Source organism: Heloderma suspectum, chromosome 5 (genome assembly GCF_057233095.1).
Source record: "Heloderma suspectum isolate Gila_16-S chromosome 5, 16-S_ref, whole genome shotgun sequence".
NCBI classification, from domain to species: Eukaryota; Metazoa; Chordata; class Lepidosauria; order Squamata; family Helodermatidae; genus Heloderma; species Heloderma suspectum.
This window is the reverse complement of record NC_139462.1, coordinates 129,155,613-129,171,124: the sequence shown is the minus strand read 5'-3', so window position 1 is coordinate 129,171,124 and position 15,512 is coordinate 129,155,613. Positions and strand designations below refer to the sequence as shown.

General features: G+C 44.2%; 1 protein-coding gene across 1 annotated transcript in view; it reads right to left on the bottom strand.

Annotated features, from left to right (window-relative positions):
- KCNH6 (potassium voltage-gated channel subfamily H member 6) overlaps positions 1-15,512 on the bottom strand; it is a 138,530-nt gene that overhangs the window by 27,186 nt on the left and 95,832 nt on the right. The window contains 1 exon segment of the mRNA XM_084860372.1: positions 3,579-4,004. Within this exon segment, the coding sequence (XP_084716498.1) occupies positions 3,579-4,004 (426 nt within the window).

Genomic DNA, 15,512 nt, shown 5'->3' with positions numbered 1-15,512 from the left:
AAGTATGTCGCAAAGACCCGTGGACTTGCCAGGTATGCTGTCTCCAGGAGGATAGATTAGACACGTGACTGAAGAATTGCCTGCACTCATAAAGCCCACTGACAGGTATCCCTTTCTTCTCATCCATGTGGGAAGAAATGATACCACCAAGCAGAGCTACAAAGAAATCACGTCAGATTTTGATGCTTTGTGAAGGAAACTCAAGAACTTTGGGGCCCAGATAGTTTTCTCATCCATCCTTCCAGGAGTTAGAAGAAGGACAGAAAGGGAAAGAAAAATACTCTGGGTGAATGACTGGCTACGAAGGTGGTGCTGACACGAGAGATTTGGATTCTGGGGCCACGGGCTATACTTCCTGGAAGATGGGCTGTTGGCAAGGGATGGGTTGCACCTCACAAGGGCTGGGAAGAATGTGTTTGGCCACAGCATGAAGAACTTTATCAAGAGGGCTTTAAACTGAATCCTACGGGGGAGGGAGACGTAAAGTTGGGTGTAACAGTGGACGAAGGCTCATGCACCATAACGGAGAGAACTGCTCTAATAGTGCCCAATAATAGTCTTCAGAAACATGTAGGAAGAAAGCCAGACTATGAAGCACGTGGTGTTTGATATCTATATACTAATGCCCAGTGTACGGGAAACAAACAGAACAAACTTGAACTCTTAATACAGGAGGGAAATTATGACTTGATAGGTGTAACTGAGACTTGGTGGGATGACTCCCATGACTGGAATACAGCAATTGAAGGATATAACTTGTTCAAAAAGAACAGGAGGAACAGAAAGGGAGGTGGGGTTGCACTATATGTTAAAAATACGTATCTCTGCACAGAAATACAGGAGGATGAGCTTGGTAGCCCCACCAAGAGCATCTCGGTTAAAATAAATGGCGCAAAGAATAAAAGGAACATGGTGGTCGGAGTCTACTACCAGCCACCCAATCAAGGAGAAGACGAGGATGAAACCTTTGAAAAGCAAATTGCCAAGGTTTCAAGGAAGCATGATGTAGTAATGGGGGACTTCAATTTCCTGCTATTTGGGAGACAAATTCTGCAAAACATGGCCCCTCCAAGAAATTCCTGACTTGTGTTGTGGATAACTTCCTCCTACAGAAAGCAGAGGAAGGAACTAGAAGATTGGTTATCCTTGACTTGATCCTAACTAACAGAGATGACTTAGTGGATAAAGTAGCAGTTACAGGAACTCTGGGGGAAAGCAACCATGTTATACTTGAGTTCTTGGTTCTAAAGGAAGCAAAAGCAGACTGTAGTCGAACGTGTACCCTGGATTTTAGGAAAGCCGATTTTAATAAACTCAGAACAGTGATCTGTAAGGTCCCACGGCAAGCGACTCTAAGGAGAAAAGCAGTCCAATATGGGTGGGCATTTTTTAAAAAGGAAATTCTAAAGGCACAACTACAAACAATTTCAACAAGAAAAAAAGGCGGAAGGCAACAGAAGAAGCCAATGTGGCTTCACAAAAAGCTTAGAGATGACCTGAAAACAAAAAAAACACACATATAGGAAGTGGAAGGCAAGACAAGCAACAAAGGAAGAGTACAGGCAGGTAGCACAGAATTGCAGGGATGGCGTCAGGAAAGCTAAACCTTAGAACGAGCTGAGGTTAGCGAGGGATGCTAAAAGCAACAAAAAGGCCTTCTTCAGCTACATGCATAGTAAAAGACAGAGGAAAGAAATGGGGGTTCAGCTAATAAATAAAGAAGGCTAAATGGTAACAGATGACAGGGAAAAGGCAGAAATGCTCAATTCCTACTTTGGCTCGGTCTTCTCCCAAAAGAGGGTCTATGAGTCCCCTGGCAAAGGAGAAGTACAGGCTGAAGGGGCAGGATTGCAGCTTGAGATCAATAGGCATATGGTCAAGGAACACCAAATTACTTTGAATGAGTTCAAATCTCCAGGGCCAGATGAACTGCATCCTAGAGGAATAAAGGAACTGGCAGAAGAACTCTCAGAACCATTGTCTATTATCTTTGTTAAATCATGGAGGACAAGTGAAGTGCCAGATGACTGGAGGAGGGCTAATGTTGTCCCTATCTTCAAAAAGGGATAAATGCCAAGTTCTGCACCTAGGAAAAAGAAATCAAATGCTCAGTTACAAGATGGGGAAACTTCGCTCAACAACACTACAAGTGGGAAGGATTTTGGAATTGTTGTCGATCACAAGCTGAAGATGAGCCAACAATGTGATGTGGTTGCAAAAAAGGCAAATGCTATTTTGGGCTGCATTAATAGAAGCATAGCTTCCAAATCCCAGGAAGTACTAGTTTCCCTCTACTCAGCACTGGTTAGGCCTCATCTGGAGTACTGTGTCCAGTTCTGGGCACCGCACTTTAAGAAGGATGCAGACAAGCTGGAAAGGGTTCAAAGGAGGGCAACAAAGATGATCAGGGGACTGGAAACAAAGCCCTATGAAGAGAGACTGAAAGAACTGGGCATGTTTCGGCTTGAGAAGAGAAGACTGAGGGGAATTATGATAGTGCTCTTCAAGTACTTGAAAGGTTGTCAAAGAGAGGAAGTCCAGGATCTCTTCTCAATCATCCCAGATGCAGGACATGGAATAATGGGCTCAAGTTACAGGTAGCCAGATTCTGGCTGAACATCAGGAAAAACTTCCTGACTGTTAGAGCAATACGACAATGGAACCAATGACCTAGGGAGGTGGTGGGCTCTCCCATACCGGAGGCATTCAAGATGAGGCTGGACAGCCATCTGTCAGGGATGCTTTGACTTAAGATTCCTGCATTGAGCAGGGGATTGGACTTGATGGTCTTATAGGCCCCTCCTAACCCTACTATTCTATGATTAGTATGATCTGTGTAATTTTATGAGATTTTATTATGATACCTCCATAACTGCTTCTTGAGGCCAAAATCTTCTCCTAAGCAGTTGGGAGTTTTTAGGGAGTTTTCCACTAGAGAAATTACATGGATAAGATGCATCCCAAAAAGTTAGAGGTCAGATTCCCACTGAATTCTGGTATTCTCTGGCACATTCTGCTTGAAAGAGGGCACTTGCAGCTTCCAGAATTCCCCACAGTGCCTACAGGCCTTACTAATCCATTCCAGAGTCCTCTGGGTACACATGCATGCCAATTACATCATTGGGCTTATTGGAGCACGTACAGGCTTCTGGATAGGCCTTGGCCTGCATAGTATATAGCAGTGTAGATTAGATCCTCTTCACCATCCCAGTGACATTGTGGGGGCTGGCAGGGGTCATGAGAAGACTGAATCCATGTCACACAGGCCATAGACTGCTCAGAAGCTTCTAGGCACCAGCACATGCTAATGACATCACTGATACACGTTGAACCCTAGAGAACTCAAGGCCTGTGGGTAATGCTGTGATTCCTGGCAGAAGCTCTTCCCTTGGAAATTTCAGTGAGTCCTCTAAATATCCATGGAGGGTGCATAGTAGGCAGTAACCTGTACTCCCCCACCTCTTTATCTCTGGAAGCTCAGAACATCTCTCTTTCCATTTCAGCATGTTCAGCTGACATGGGTGACAAGTTTTCAAATGCATCTTCACGCTCTGAGGGCTAGCCTTCATATATCTTACCTCATCTGATCCAGAGCGGAAGATGAGCAAATCAAAGGGGATGGCAGCCACCATGTCAATGAGAAACCAACCCTTGAAGTAGTGGATGGCGATCTTTGCTGGATGGCTTACTACCTCATCATTGATATTGACGTAAGTGGTTCGGAAGTTGATGATAATGTCAACGATAAACATGATGTCCACAATGAGGTCAATGATGTAGAGTGGGTCACATGAGTAGCTGCAGTCTGAGCGCTTCTCCTCGTGCTCTTCATTGAGCAGGAAGGCAGCTGAGTAGGGTGTGAAGACAGCTGTGTAGATGACTAGCAGCAGGATCAGCCAGTCCCATACTGCCTTGAAGGGACTGTAGTGGAGGATGGTCCATTGGTGGATGCGTGGAGCCTGCAGCTTGTACTCGGGGAGGACATCAGCTCCCAGTGACAGGACCTGCCAGGGAGATGGAGACCAGTGAGTGATACGTACAGTTCGGGAAGAAGTGTGTCTAGGGTTCTGCAGCCACAGAAACTAAAGGCAGCAACTGTAATTACCTATATAAGATGGGCACATTTGCATCAAGAAGGAAGGACTGAAACAGAAGCAACATGTATGTGTATGTTCGTATAACAGAGAGGGTCTGAGGGCCATAAAGTGGGGTGCTTAGTATCGGGGCTTTAAAAATCTTATTTTTCATGCTATAAGATTTTTAAAGATGTGTTTTTATAATGATGCAACCTAGTCTTACCCTAGAAAAAGTGTGGCACAACATTTCAAAGAAAGAAAAGAAGTCCCAACCCCACCTGAAAGGCTTTCTTAAAGCCTCTCCTGTTTCTAAAATGATTCTCACTACTTAGGCTACCCATTTATTTTCATGTCTTTTGGAAGCTCAGGGACAGCAACAACATCTCAGGTAACAGAACACAAGTGCTAGAAACTTGCTTAAGAAATACCCTCATCCCACAAATGAATAGGCCAGTTCTCCGGTCGCAGCACACTGGTGCTTGTACCAGTACAATGTAGTTGTAATCCTATTGCCTTCCACCAGCAAACACATAAGAATATCCTCATAAACTAACAGAGCAATACCAACAGCCATTCTTGCAGTGTCCCTGGCAACTCTGCTGCCACACACCAGTCACAGTGACTGTCACCTATGCTCGAACACTACTGTGCATGAAAGCCACCAACCAATACACTGCAGTGGCCGAAATGCCAGCATTAAGTCATGGATCCCAGTCTGTACCCCTTTCACCACTCACAACGCACAAATGCACTACCAGAAATAGCATTCAGTGCATTTCTCTGTTCATAGCCTAGTATGCAGGTGGGCAACAGTTGCCACCTCCAGCCATAAGCTACAGGGCTCCCCTCGGACAGGGACTTTAATCTGCTGGCCTATGTGTAGAACCCATAGGCAAGCTCCCCCACCCACCCCCAAAGAAGGGCTTGTCTACTGCACGCAATGCATTTATACTGGTATGAGTGTGAAGAGAATAGATGTTTTGCAAGGAAAGGAGATGGTGCCCAGGCAGACGAGGAGGACCAGATACTCCGACAGAAGGTTAATAGAGGCGGCACAGTGACCAGGAAATGAGGAAAAACAATCCAATGGGCAACCTGGATTCAAATCCCCCTACTGGATGATGGAAATTTGCTCTCTGGAAGCCAAAGACTACCCTTTGGGTATCCTGCCATCAACACAATTTCAGATGGAAAAGGGAGAGGAAGCAGGAACTGGACCCAGATCCCCCCTTAGAATCATAGAATCACAGGTGGGAAAATAATGCAAACACGCCTGAGACTGTATGGTTCTGTAGCCAATTAGAGTGATTGGCACATGGGTCAATAGCCAGGCAATTGTCTCAGTCATGCCCCAAGGTGCCTTCCATTTTGCTGGACCTCCTTCATCCCATCCAACCACGTCTCCTTCATGTACATTTCACTGATGTCAGTATTTCCCAGTCAGTCTTCCAAGTAGGCTTTGTCATCCATCTCCCCCTCCCTTCAGGTCACCAGACTAAGCACACCAGCAGTAGCCAATGGGTGGGAGGCAGAGGCAGGAGAAAGGACTTTTTGCACACAACCGTCTGGCCTTAGAACACACAGGGGAACTTGAGCACTTTGCTAAAACCTTTGAGCTGAGAACCCTAACAGGCACCTCACTTCGGGACTTCAGACACTAACACCAAACTACATTCCAACAACTGGGCTGCCAGGACAGAACCTTTCACACAGATAAGCAAAGGAAGAAATGAGCACATGCTGTAATGTATAAGTACTGCAATTGTCTCCCTTGTCTCAACCCTCCTCCCTTGCTACATGTAAATACTGCATCTTGCCCAAACTGTATTGTTGTAACCTTCTTTTCCCCTGCTGGGGTTACCAGTTGGGAACCCCATTGTGACATATCACCCTTCCCCTACCTGTGATTATTATAACATCACCACTCCTCATAAAATTTTTTACAACATCAAGTACTGATTAGCTCCGGAATTTCAGTACCTCTATAATATCTCAACCTCTTCCTTGAGGTAATACCTTAGAGCAAGTGTGTGTGGAAGGAATACATTAACTATAACCTAAGCAACCACTTTATTAGGACACTGCCACCACCCTCCTCCTCATGAGAAGAGAACCTTCGATTTCTCTCTGTGTGTGGGTGTAGATTCCTAGGCTTTGGCCTATTTCTTGCATAGTTCCATTTAACCCTTTTACTGGTAACAAATGAGACTGAGAATGGCGTGGTTTGAAAGAACAAATTAAAAATGAAACTTCATTTACACTATATAAGATGTTTCAATGCAGACTGGGTTTTATGTGGTAAAAAATATTGTTTCAAGTTTTTATTAATTCCTTACCTACTCTACCCTTTCTAACAATATGACATCAAAATAATAAATATACCTCCCTCCACGTGCCAGGGGAATCTAACCACCCCAAAGCTATTGCCCAGGGCCCCAACCCTACCCCTCAGAAAGCTAGTCCCTATCTAAGGGCATTTCTACACCTGCCTAAAATCCTGCATATAAAACGGGGATTTCTGCTTCCATTTTAAATGCAGGGTCAGCACTGACTCCCTTTACATGCGCTTTCTCCCCTCCCCTCCCCGTATCTGAGTCTTCCATGATCTTTCATTGATCTCACTCCTCTTCTTTCCACTTTTCCTCTTTTCACGGAGGAAACTGAAACACAAGGGGGTAATTTGATAGCTCATTATCTGGGATCTATTTAAAAAGGGAACAAAGGGCATTTGGTGCAGGAGGGTCACGGCAGGGTCATGGCTTCACATAAAGGGCCGGCAAACTTCCGTGAAGGAACAATCTCAATGGCAGGATAAAACCTCCATGTGATGAAGCCCTAAGCCTCTAAGGAAAACCAAGTGCCTCTTATTCCTTCACTCTCCCAACTGAAAAAGAAACAGCCAATGAGGAGACACCATTTAAATCTGAACATTCTAACTTCCCCTCCCACCTACTTATAATAGCCTTTAGGAGAAAGGATATGTTAGACTACATCAATCAAGCACATAAACATTAAAATATACAATTAAACAACAAAACAAGCTACCATTTCATCACACACACATCTCTTCCTTTCAAGATCAACTCCATCCTGGATCCTGTTCAATAAAGACTCTGCCACATGTGTTGCTGTTTCTTTGGTGCTAGGCAGTGGCCGACTGGGATAATTTCCCCTTCCCCTAGCATGATCCGGCTTCAGTTGGCCTCAAGAGAGGGCTCTGAGGGCAGTGGTCAGAGCTCAATGGGCTCAATGGGCTCAGAGCCAGTGGCCCCACTGCTCCCTGCTCACTCAGGTACCCTGTACTGTGGAGGGCGCAGGCCTCTCAGGGTGCACAAGAGGGATGGGTGCTGCTGCCTGGGTGTAGGGGGAAGTCAACTGGCAGGAGGGGCAGGGGAAGGCCTCTTCAGATATTACCCAGCAGGGCTGGCCCATCAGGCAAAGGTGTGTGTGTGCGAGTGTGTGTGGAGGATTAGTCACGTGGGTTTCCAGCAGGAGGGGTGGGGCAAAAAGGTTAGCTGGCCCATGTGACCCTCCTGCTGAGTGGTGGCATGTGGGATCCCCTCCCCAACTTTTCTAGTATGGGATGCACCCTGGATTCAAACCTGGGACCTCCTGCAGAAGAGACCTGAACTGTTTCACCAGACTAAGGCTCCCCTTGTAGCCCATGTGGCTCTGGTGTGTATGACCAGGACTGGAAACTAGGGGCTGGCGGGAAATGAGAAAGGTTGATCAAATTAGTGTATATGCACACACTCATTCACTGAAACATAGGCAGAATGTTTAACATACACACAACACACTTCTTCACACAAGGCATAATTAACAATTACAATAATATACATAAGTGGCGTTCAAAAAATATTCAGAAAGGTTAATGGAAGATAGGGTGGCTGCTAGCCAAAAAAGCGAGGACCACAAAATGCCCCATTCAGAGTTTTCCACATCCTAGCAGTGCCCTCAGGCCTTGTCTACTAAGGCTGGCCATTGGACCCCCCCAGGACAGGAAGGACTATGAGAGGGTTTCATTCCTCAGCTAAGACTTGCCTGAGCAACAAGGCCTTCCTGAGCTCTGGTGCGCTCCTGCGTATCTTGCCACGACCCAGATTTCCAGGAGTGACTTGGATACTGATTCAGAGGGAGAGAGGCCGATGGAATCCGGAGGGCCAGTAGTATAACCCACAGAGGCTGAATCCAGATCCTGATATCAGCGAGCCCAAGTCCAGCAACCAGGGACCTTTCAAAACTAATCAGGGCCCTAAGTGACTGCAGTCCCCGAGCGGGAGCCCACCAAGTGGGCAGCATCCTTGCCCCCAAGGGCTTCACGTGCAGTGGTGCTGCTAGGTAATGTTAGACCTTGGACTTCAAAGTTTTATAGGGCTCCCCTTTAGATGGCTATGTGTATTCCTTCAGTCGTGAAGTATACAAGTAATATTCCTCTTCTCCAACGATCCACACCATTCCATGGTTTAACACTGCTTCTGCATTCCTGTCTGATACGCTAGACCAAACACACAAGCATTTTAAAAACCTCTTTGTCTACTCTGATTTTAAAAAATAATACTCTGAATATGTACCATTTTGCACTTTTTGTTGTTGTTGTTGTTCAGTCGTTCAGTCGCGTCCGACTCTTCGTGACCCCATGGACCATAGCACGCCAGGCCTTCCTGTCCTGCGCTCACTCCCGGAGCGTGCTCAAGTTCATATTCATTGCATCCGTGATGCTATCTAGCCATCTCATCCTCTGCCGTCCCCTTCTCCTTTTGCCTTCAGTCTTTCCCAGCATCAGGGTCTTTTCCAGGGAGTTTTCTCTTTGCATTAGGTGGCCAAAATATTGGAGCTTCAGCTTCATTATCTGTCCTTCCAATGAGCACTCAGGGTTGATTTCCTTTAGGATGGACTGATTTGACCTCCTTGCAGTCCAGGGCACTCGTAAGAGTCTTCTCCAGCACCACAGTTCGAAAGCATCAATTCTTCGGCGCTCAGCCTTCCTTATAGTCCAGCTCTCACAGCCATACATTACTACTGGGAAAACCATAGCTTTGATTAGACGGACCTTTGTCGGCAAGGTGATGTCTCTGCTTCTTACTATGCTGTCTAGGTTGGCCATAGCTTTCCTCCCAAGGAGCAAGCGTCTTTTAATTTCATGGCTACAGTCACCGTCTGCGGTGATCTTGGAGCCCAAGAAAGTAAAATCTGTCACTGCTTCCATTTCTTCCCCTTCTATATGCCAGGAAGTGATGGGGCCAGATGCCATGATCTTAGTTTTTTTAATGTTGAGTTTCAAACCAGCTTTTGCACTCTCCTCTTTCACCCTCAACAAGAGGCTCTTGAGATCCTCTTCGCTTTCTGCCATTAGGGTGGTATCGTCTGCATATCGGAGGTTGTTGATAATTCTCCCAGCAATCTTAATTCCGACCTCTGATTCATCCAACCCGGCATTTCTCATGATGTACTCTGCATATAAATTAAATAAGCAGGGTGACAATATGCAGCCTTGTCGTACTCCTTTCCCAATTTTGAACCACTCGGTTGTTCCATGTCTGGTTCTTACTGTTGCTTCTTGACCCTCGTACAGGTTTCTCAGGAGACAGGTAAGGTGGTCTGGTACTCCCATCACTTTAAGAATTTGCCACAGTTTGTTGTGATCCACACAATCAAAGGCTTTAGCGTAGTCAATGAAGCAGAAATAGACGTTTTTCTGGAATTCTCTTGCTTTCTCCATGATGCAGCGAATGTTGGCGATTTGATCTCTAGTTCCTCTGCCTCTTCTAAACCCAGCTTGTACTTCCGGTAGTTCTCGGTTTGCATACTGCTGAAGCCTAGCTTGTAGGATTTTGAGCATCACCTTGCTGGCATGTGAAATGAGCGCAATTGTGCGGTAGTTTGAACACTCTTTGGCGTTGCCCTTCTTTGGAATTGGAATGTAAACTGACCTTTTCCAGTCTTGTGGCCACTGCTGAGTGTTCCAGATTTGTTGGCATATTGAATGCAGCACTTTAACAGCATCATCTTTTAGGATTTTAAATAGCTCGGCTGGAATACTGTCATCTCCGCTAGCTTTGTTGTTACTAATGCTTCCTAAGGCCCACTTGACTTCACTCTCTAGGATGTCCGGCTCAAGTTCAGTGACCGCACTATCATGGCTATCAGGGACATTCAGATCTTTCCTGTATAGTTCTTCTGTGTATTCTTGCCACCTCTTCTCAATCTCATCTGCTTCTGTTAGGTCCCTGCCTTCTTTGTCCTTTATCATGCCCGTCTTTGCACAAAACGTTCCCTTGAGATCTCCAATTTTCTTGAAGAGATCTCTAGTCTTTCCCATTCTGTTGTTTTCCTCGATTTCTTTGCATTGTTCATTTAAGAAGGCCTTCTTGTCTCTCCTTGCTATTCTCTGGAACTCTGCATTCAGTTGGGTATATCTTTCCCTTTCTCCCTTGCTTTTCGCTTCCCTTCTTTCCTCAGCTACTTGTAAAGCCTCATCAGACAGCCACTTGGCTTTCTTGCATTTCTTTTCCTTTGGGATGGATTGAGTTGCTGCCTCCTGAACAATGTTACGGACCTCCGTCCATAGTTCCTCAGGCACTCTGTCTATCAGGTCTAATCCCTGAAATCTATTCCTCACCTCCACTGTATATTCATCAGGGATATGATTTAGGTCATACCTGAACGGTTTAGTGGTTTTCCCTACGTTCTTCAATTTAAGCCGAAATTTTGCAAGAAGCAGCTCATGATCTGAGCCACAGTCAGCTCCAGGTCTTGTTTTTACTGATTGTATGGAGCTTCTCCATCTTTGGTTGCAAAGGACATAATCAATCTGATTTCGATATTGACCATCTGGTGACGTCCATGTGTAGAGTCGCCTCTTGTGCTGTTGGAAAAGAGTGTTTGCTATGATCAGCATGTTCTCTTGGCAAAACTCTATTAGCTTTTGTCCTGCTTCATTTTGTACACCAAGGCCATGCCTGCCTGTTATCCCGGTGATTTCTTGACTTCCTACTTTAGCATTCCAATCCCCTATGATGAAGAGGACATCTTTTTTTGGTGTTAGTTCTAGAAGGTGTTGTAGGTCTTCATAGAACTGATCAACCTCAGCTTCTTCGGCCTCAGTGGTTGGGGCATAGACTTGAATTACTGTGATGTTGAATGGTTTGCCTTGGATTCGTACTGAGATCATTCTATCATTTTTAAGATTGTACCCCAGTACTGCTTTTCCCACCCTTTTGTTGACTATGAGTGCTACTCCATTTCTTCTAAGGGATTCTTGCCCACAATAGTAGATATGATGGTCACCTGAATTAAATTCGCCCATGCCTGTCCATTTTAGTTCGCTGATTCCCAAGATGTCGATGTTCAATCTTGCCATCTCATGTTTGACCACCTCCAGCTTACCTTGATTCATTGATCTGACATTCCAGGTTCCTAAACAATATTGTTCTTTACAGCATCGGATTTTCCTCACTCAAATGATGTCACCACTATGACTATGGGGTTAAAATGGAATTTGCTTCTGCTACCCTGTTGCTAAAAACATTTACTTGGGAATAAGCACTACAGTTTTGTTGCAGAAGAGGAAAATATTTTTGAAAAATATAATTAATAAAAAGAGCATCAGTAACCATGTATATCCCTGGCTGGCCCCTGAGTATAAAATGTTTTATATGTAAGAAGAAAGGATGGTGCAGCAAATGCTGTTAGCCCCAGCATGCCCATGTCAGCCCAGGTCCTGATGCTGGGCTTGTTTGCCATGGTTGCCATCACCTGTCACTCTTTGGGTGGTCGAGGGGGGGCGGCTGTACTGCAGGGCCCTAGCTGCACCACTGTTCATGTGCCACTTGAGTCTGTGCACGACTGCAGACAGCATGCCCAGTGAGAGTTAGCAGAGAGATGACAGACCAGAGGGCTGCCCCTTTAAGGACCTCCATTCTCCAGAAAGAGACTATATAAGAGCTTAATCAGCAACCAGCTCTGGCTGGAACCACAGTTTCAGCTCCCGAGCAACAAAGGAAGAGTACAAGCAGGTAGCACAGAATTGCAGGGACGGCGTCAGGAAGGCTAAAGCTGAGAATGAGCAGAGGTTGGCGAGGGATGCTAAAAGCAACAAAAAAGCTTTCTTCAGCTACGTGCATAGCAAAAGACAGAGGAAAGAAATGGTGGTTCAGCTATTAAATAAGGATGGCAAAATGATAACAGATGACAAAGAAAAGGCAGAGGTGCTCAGTTCCTACTTTGGCTCAGTCTTCTCCCGAAAGAGGGTCAATGAGCCCCCTGGCAAAGGCAAAGTACAGGCTGAAGGGGCAGGATTGCAGCTTGAGATCGATAGGCATATGGTCAAGGAACACCTAATTACTTTGAATGAGTTCAAATTGCCAGGGCCAGATGAACTGCATCCTAGAGTAAGAAAGGAACTGGCAGAAGAACTCTCAGAACTGCTGTCTGATCTTTCAGAAATCATGGAGGACAGATGACGTGCCAGATGACTGGAGGAGGGCTAATGTTGTCCCTATCTTCCAAAAGGGTAAAAAGGAGGAACCTGGGAGCTACAGACTAGTCAGTCTGACATCAATCCCTGAGAAAATTCTGGAGCAGATTATAAAGCAATCCATCTGTAAGCACCTTGAAAACAATGCCGTGATGACTCGAAGCCAACATGGATTTGTCAAGAACAAATTCTGCCAGACGAATCTGATCTCATTTTTTGATCAAGTAATCTCCCTTGTGGACTGTGGGAATGCTGTGGACATAATATACCTCGACTTCAGCAAAGCTTTTGACAAAGTGCCCCATGATATCCTGATGAGCAGATTAGCTCAAAGTGGGCTAGATGAAACAACAATCAGGTGGATCCACAGTTAGCTACAGAATCGGACTCAAAGAGTGCTTATCAATGGGGCCTTTTCAAACTGGGGAGAGGTAATGAGCAGGTTAGCACAAGGCTCAGTACTGGGCCCAGTGCTCTTCAACATTTTTATTAATGACTTGGAGGAGGAGGTGCAGGGAATGCTGATCAAATTTGCAGATGACACAAAATTGGGTGGGATAGCTAATACTCTGGAAGACAAAAACAAAATTCAAAGTGATCTTGACAGACTGGAGCTCTGGGCAGAAAATGAAATTTAATAGGGATAAATGCCAAATTCTGCACCTAGGAAAAAGAAACCAAATGCACAGTTACAAGATGGGGGATATGTGGCTCAACAACACTACAAGTGAGAAGGATCTTGGAATTGTTGTGGATCACAAGCTGGATCACATGTTGGATCACATGAGCCAACAATGTGATGTGGCTGCAAAAAAGGCAAATGCTATTTTGGGCTGCATTAATAGAAGTATAGCTTCCAAATCCCGGGAAGTACTAGTTCCCCTCTACTCAGCACTGGTTAGGCCTCATCTGGAGTACTGGAGTATTGTGTCCAGTTCTGGGCCCCGCACTTTAAGAAGGATGCAGAGGGTTCAGAGAAGGGCAACAAGGATGATCAGGGGACTGGAAACAAAGCCCTATGAAGAGAGACTGAAAGAACTGGGCATGTTTAGCCTTGAGAAGAAAAGACTGAGGGGAGATATGATAGCGCTCTTCAAGTACTTGAGAGGTTGTCACAGAGAGGAAGGCCAGGATCTCTTCTCTCTCTCTCTCTTTTTTAAACTTTTTAAACTTTTTATCTTTATAAATGAAATAAACAATACCAACAACGTGATCAATAACTACAATTTCCCAACAGTACAATATTCTTAGGAGGACACAACAATACCGAAAAGAAGAAGAAAGGAAAAGATAAGAAAAGAAAAAGGGAAATCCCCCCCCCTTCTTTTTTAAAGGGTTAAATTTAAACTCTAATACACACGGGCTTCAGATCCCATTCTAATTTAAAAACTATACCTATAACATTAACAATGTTACAATTTAATAACCTTACATTTCAATATCGTATCATCAGTCTTATAGCAAGGAAGCAAGCCTACAATTCATTCCCAGTAACCATATATTGCCCTTAAGTTAGAATATAATAGTAATAATAAAGCTTAACAGTTTAACCAACTAAAATCTTACTAAGTAGTCTTATAGTAATGATAATAATAGTAATAATAACAGCAAAAAAGATGAAATTATAATGTTATATAATAATAAAGCTTGCAAGCAACCTTACAACAGTCAGCAATATATTTTATACTAGATATATAAATGAGTGTGCACAATACACCCTCAAACAATATATTTAAATACAGCATATTATATCCATTTTAGAGAACAAGAATTTAAAGAAAAATACAAAAGAGAAGAAAAATGAAAGAAAGCAAACGAATTTATGTATAATCAGTTATCTCTGACCTAGCCTGAATCATGCAGACTAAACATAGACAATTAACAAAACTTCTTTAAAGATTCCAGTTCATGGGGCTGGAACAGAAATCTCACACATTTTTATGTTCAGCTATGCCTCCGCCATTTCATGATTTAGGAACTTCTTCATCTGACCTTTAGAAACAATGCAAAATGTAGCAGGATATTTTAAGTAGTATTGTAAGTTCATTTGTTTTGCCATATTTTTCGCCTTGATGAATTGCCTTCTTTTATCAGCCACCTCTTTGATATAATCCAGAAATAACATAACTTTATCTTGTTTCCAAAAAAGATTTCCACCCTCTCTTTCCAAATGCAGGATATAATTCTTTGTGGAGATTCTTGCAAATTGGACTATAATCGCCTGCTCAATATCAAGTAAATAATCAGATGGCACAGTGAGTATCTCATGCAAAAGCTTGTCTACAAAGATAGGCAAATTTACATCTCTAGGCAAATTTTTAATACCAATAATACGTACATTGGATCTGCGTGTGAAGGCCTCCAGTTGGGAAATTCTGACAGAAATTTTTGAAAAACGCTTGTGTCATAGTTTCATTCGTTATCAGCCTATCTTGCAACTCGTTAACCTTCGCCTCCATTTTTTGCCAAGAAGTGTTAATTAAATCCACAGCTCCTTGCAGGGTGGTAATGGGATTTTGGATTGAATCCAACCTCTTAACTTGCTCAGCAAATTGCGAAGATAACATTTTTTATCAGAGTAAATAATTCCCTTGTATCTTCGGTTCTTGGAGCCTTTGCCAGTGGAGGTACAGGGGGAGTGGGCAGTGATGCAGTTCCTTTCTTTCTCCTCGCTGTAGCCATGTTTCTCTTCAAACAAATCTTGCAGGTCCTCAGATATTCTCAAATATTGTTGATGTTTCTTAAATCATCCCTCAGATGTTGTTGATATTTCTTAATCAATATATTACAATGGAACACATCAGCCCTGTTTTCTCCTATTAGATAGGAGTTTCAAAACAGCTTTTTGCGATGTTTATGCTCTGGGAGGGTAGTCTCGGAATCCAGCCCCCCCCCCCCCCCGCTTCTTCGCGGAGAGTACTTTTCTCCAAGATCTCATCCAGCTGCTGCCTTGCCCC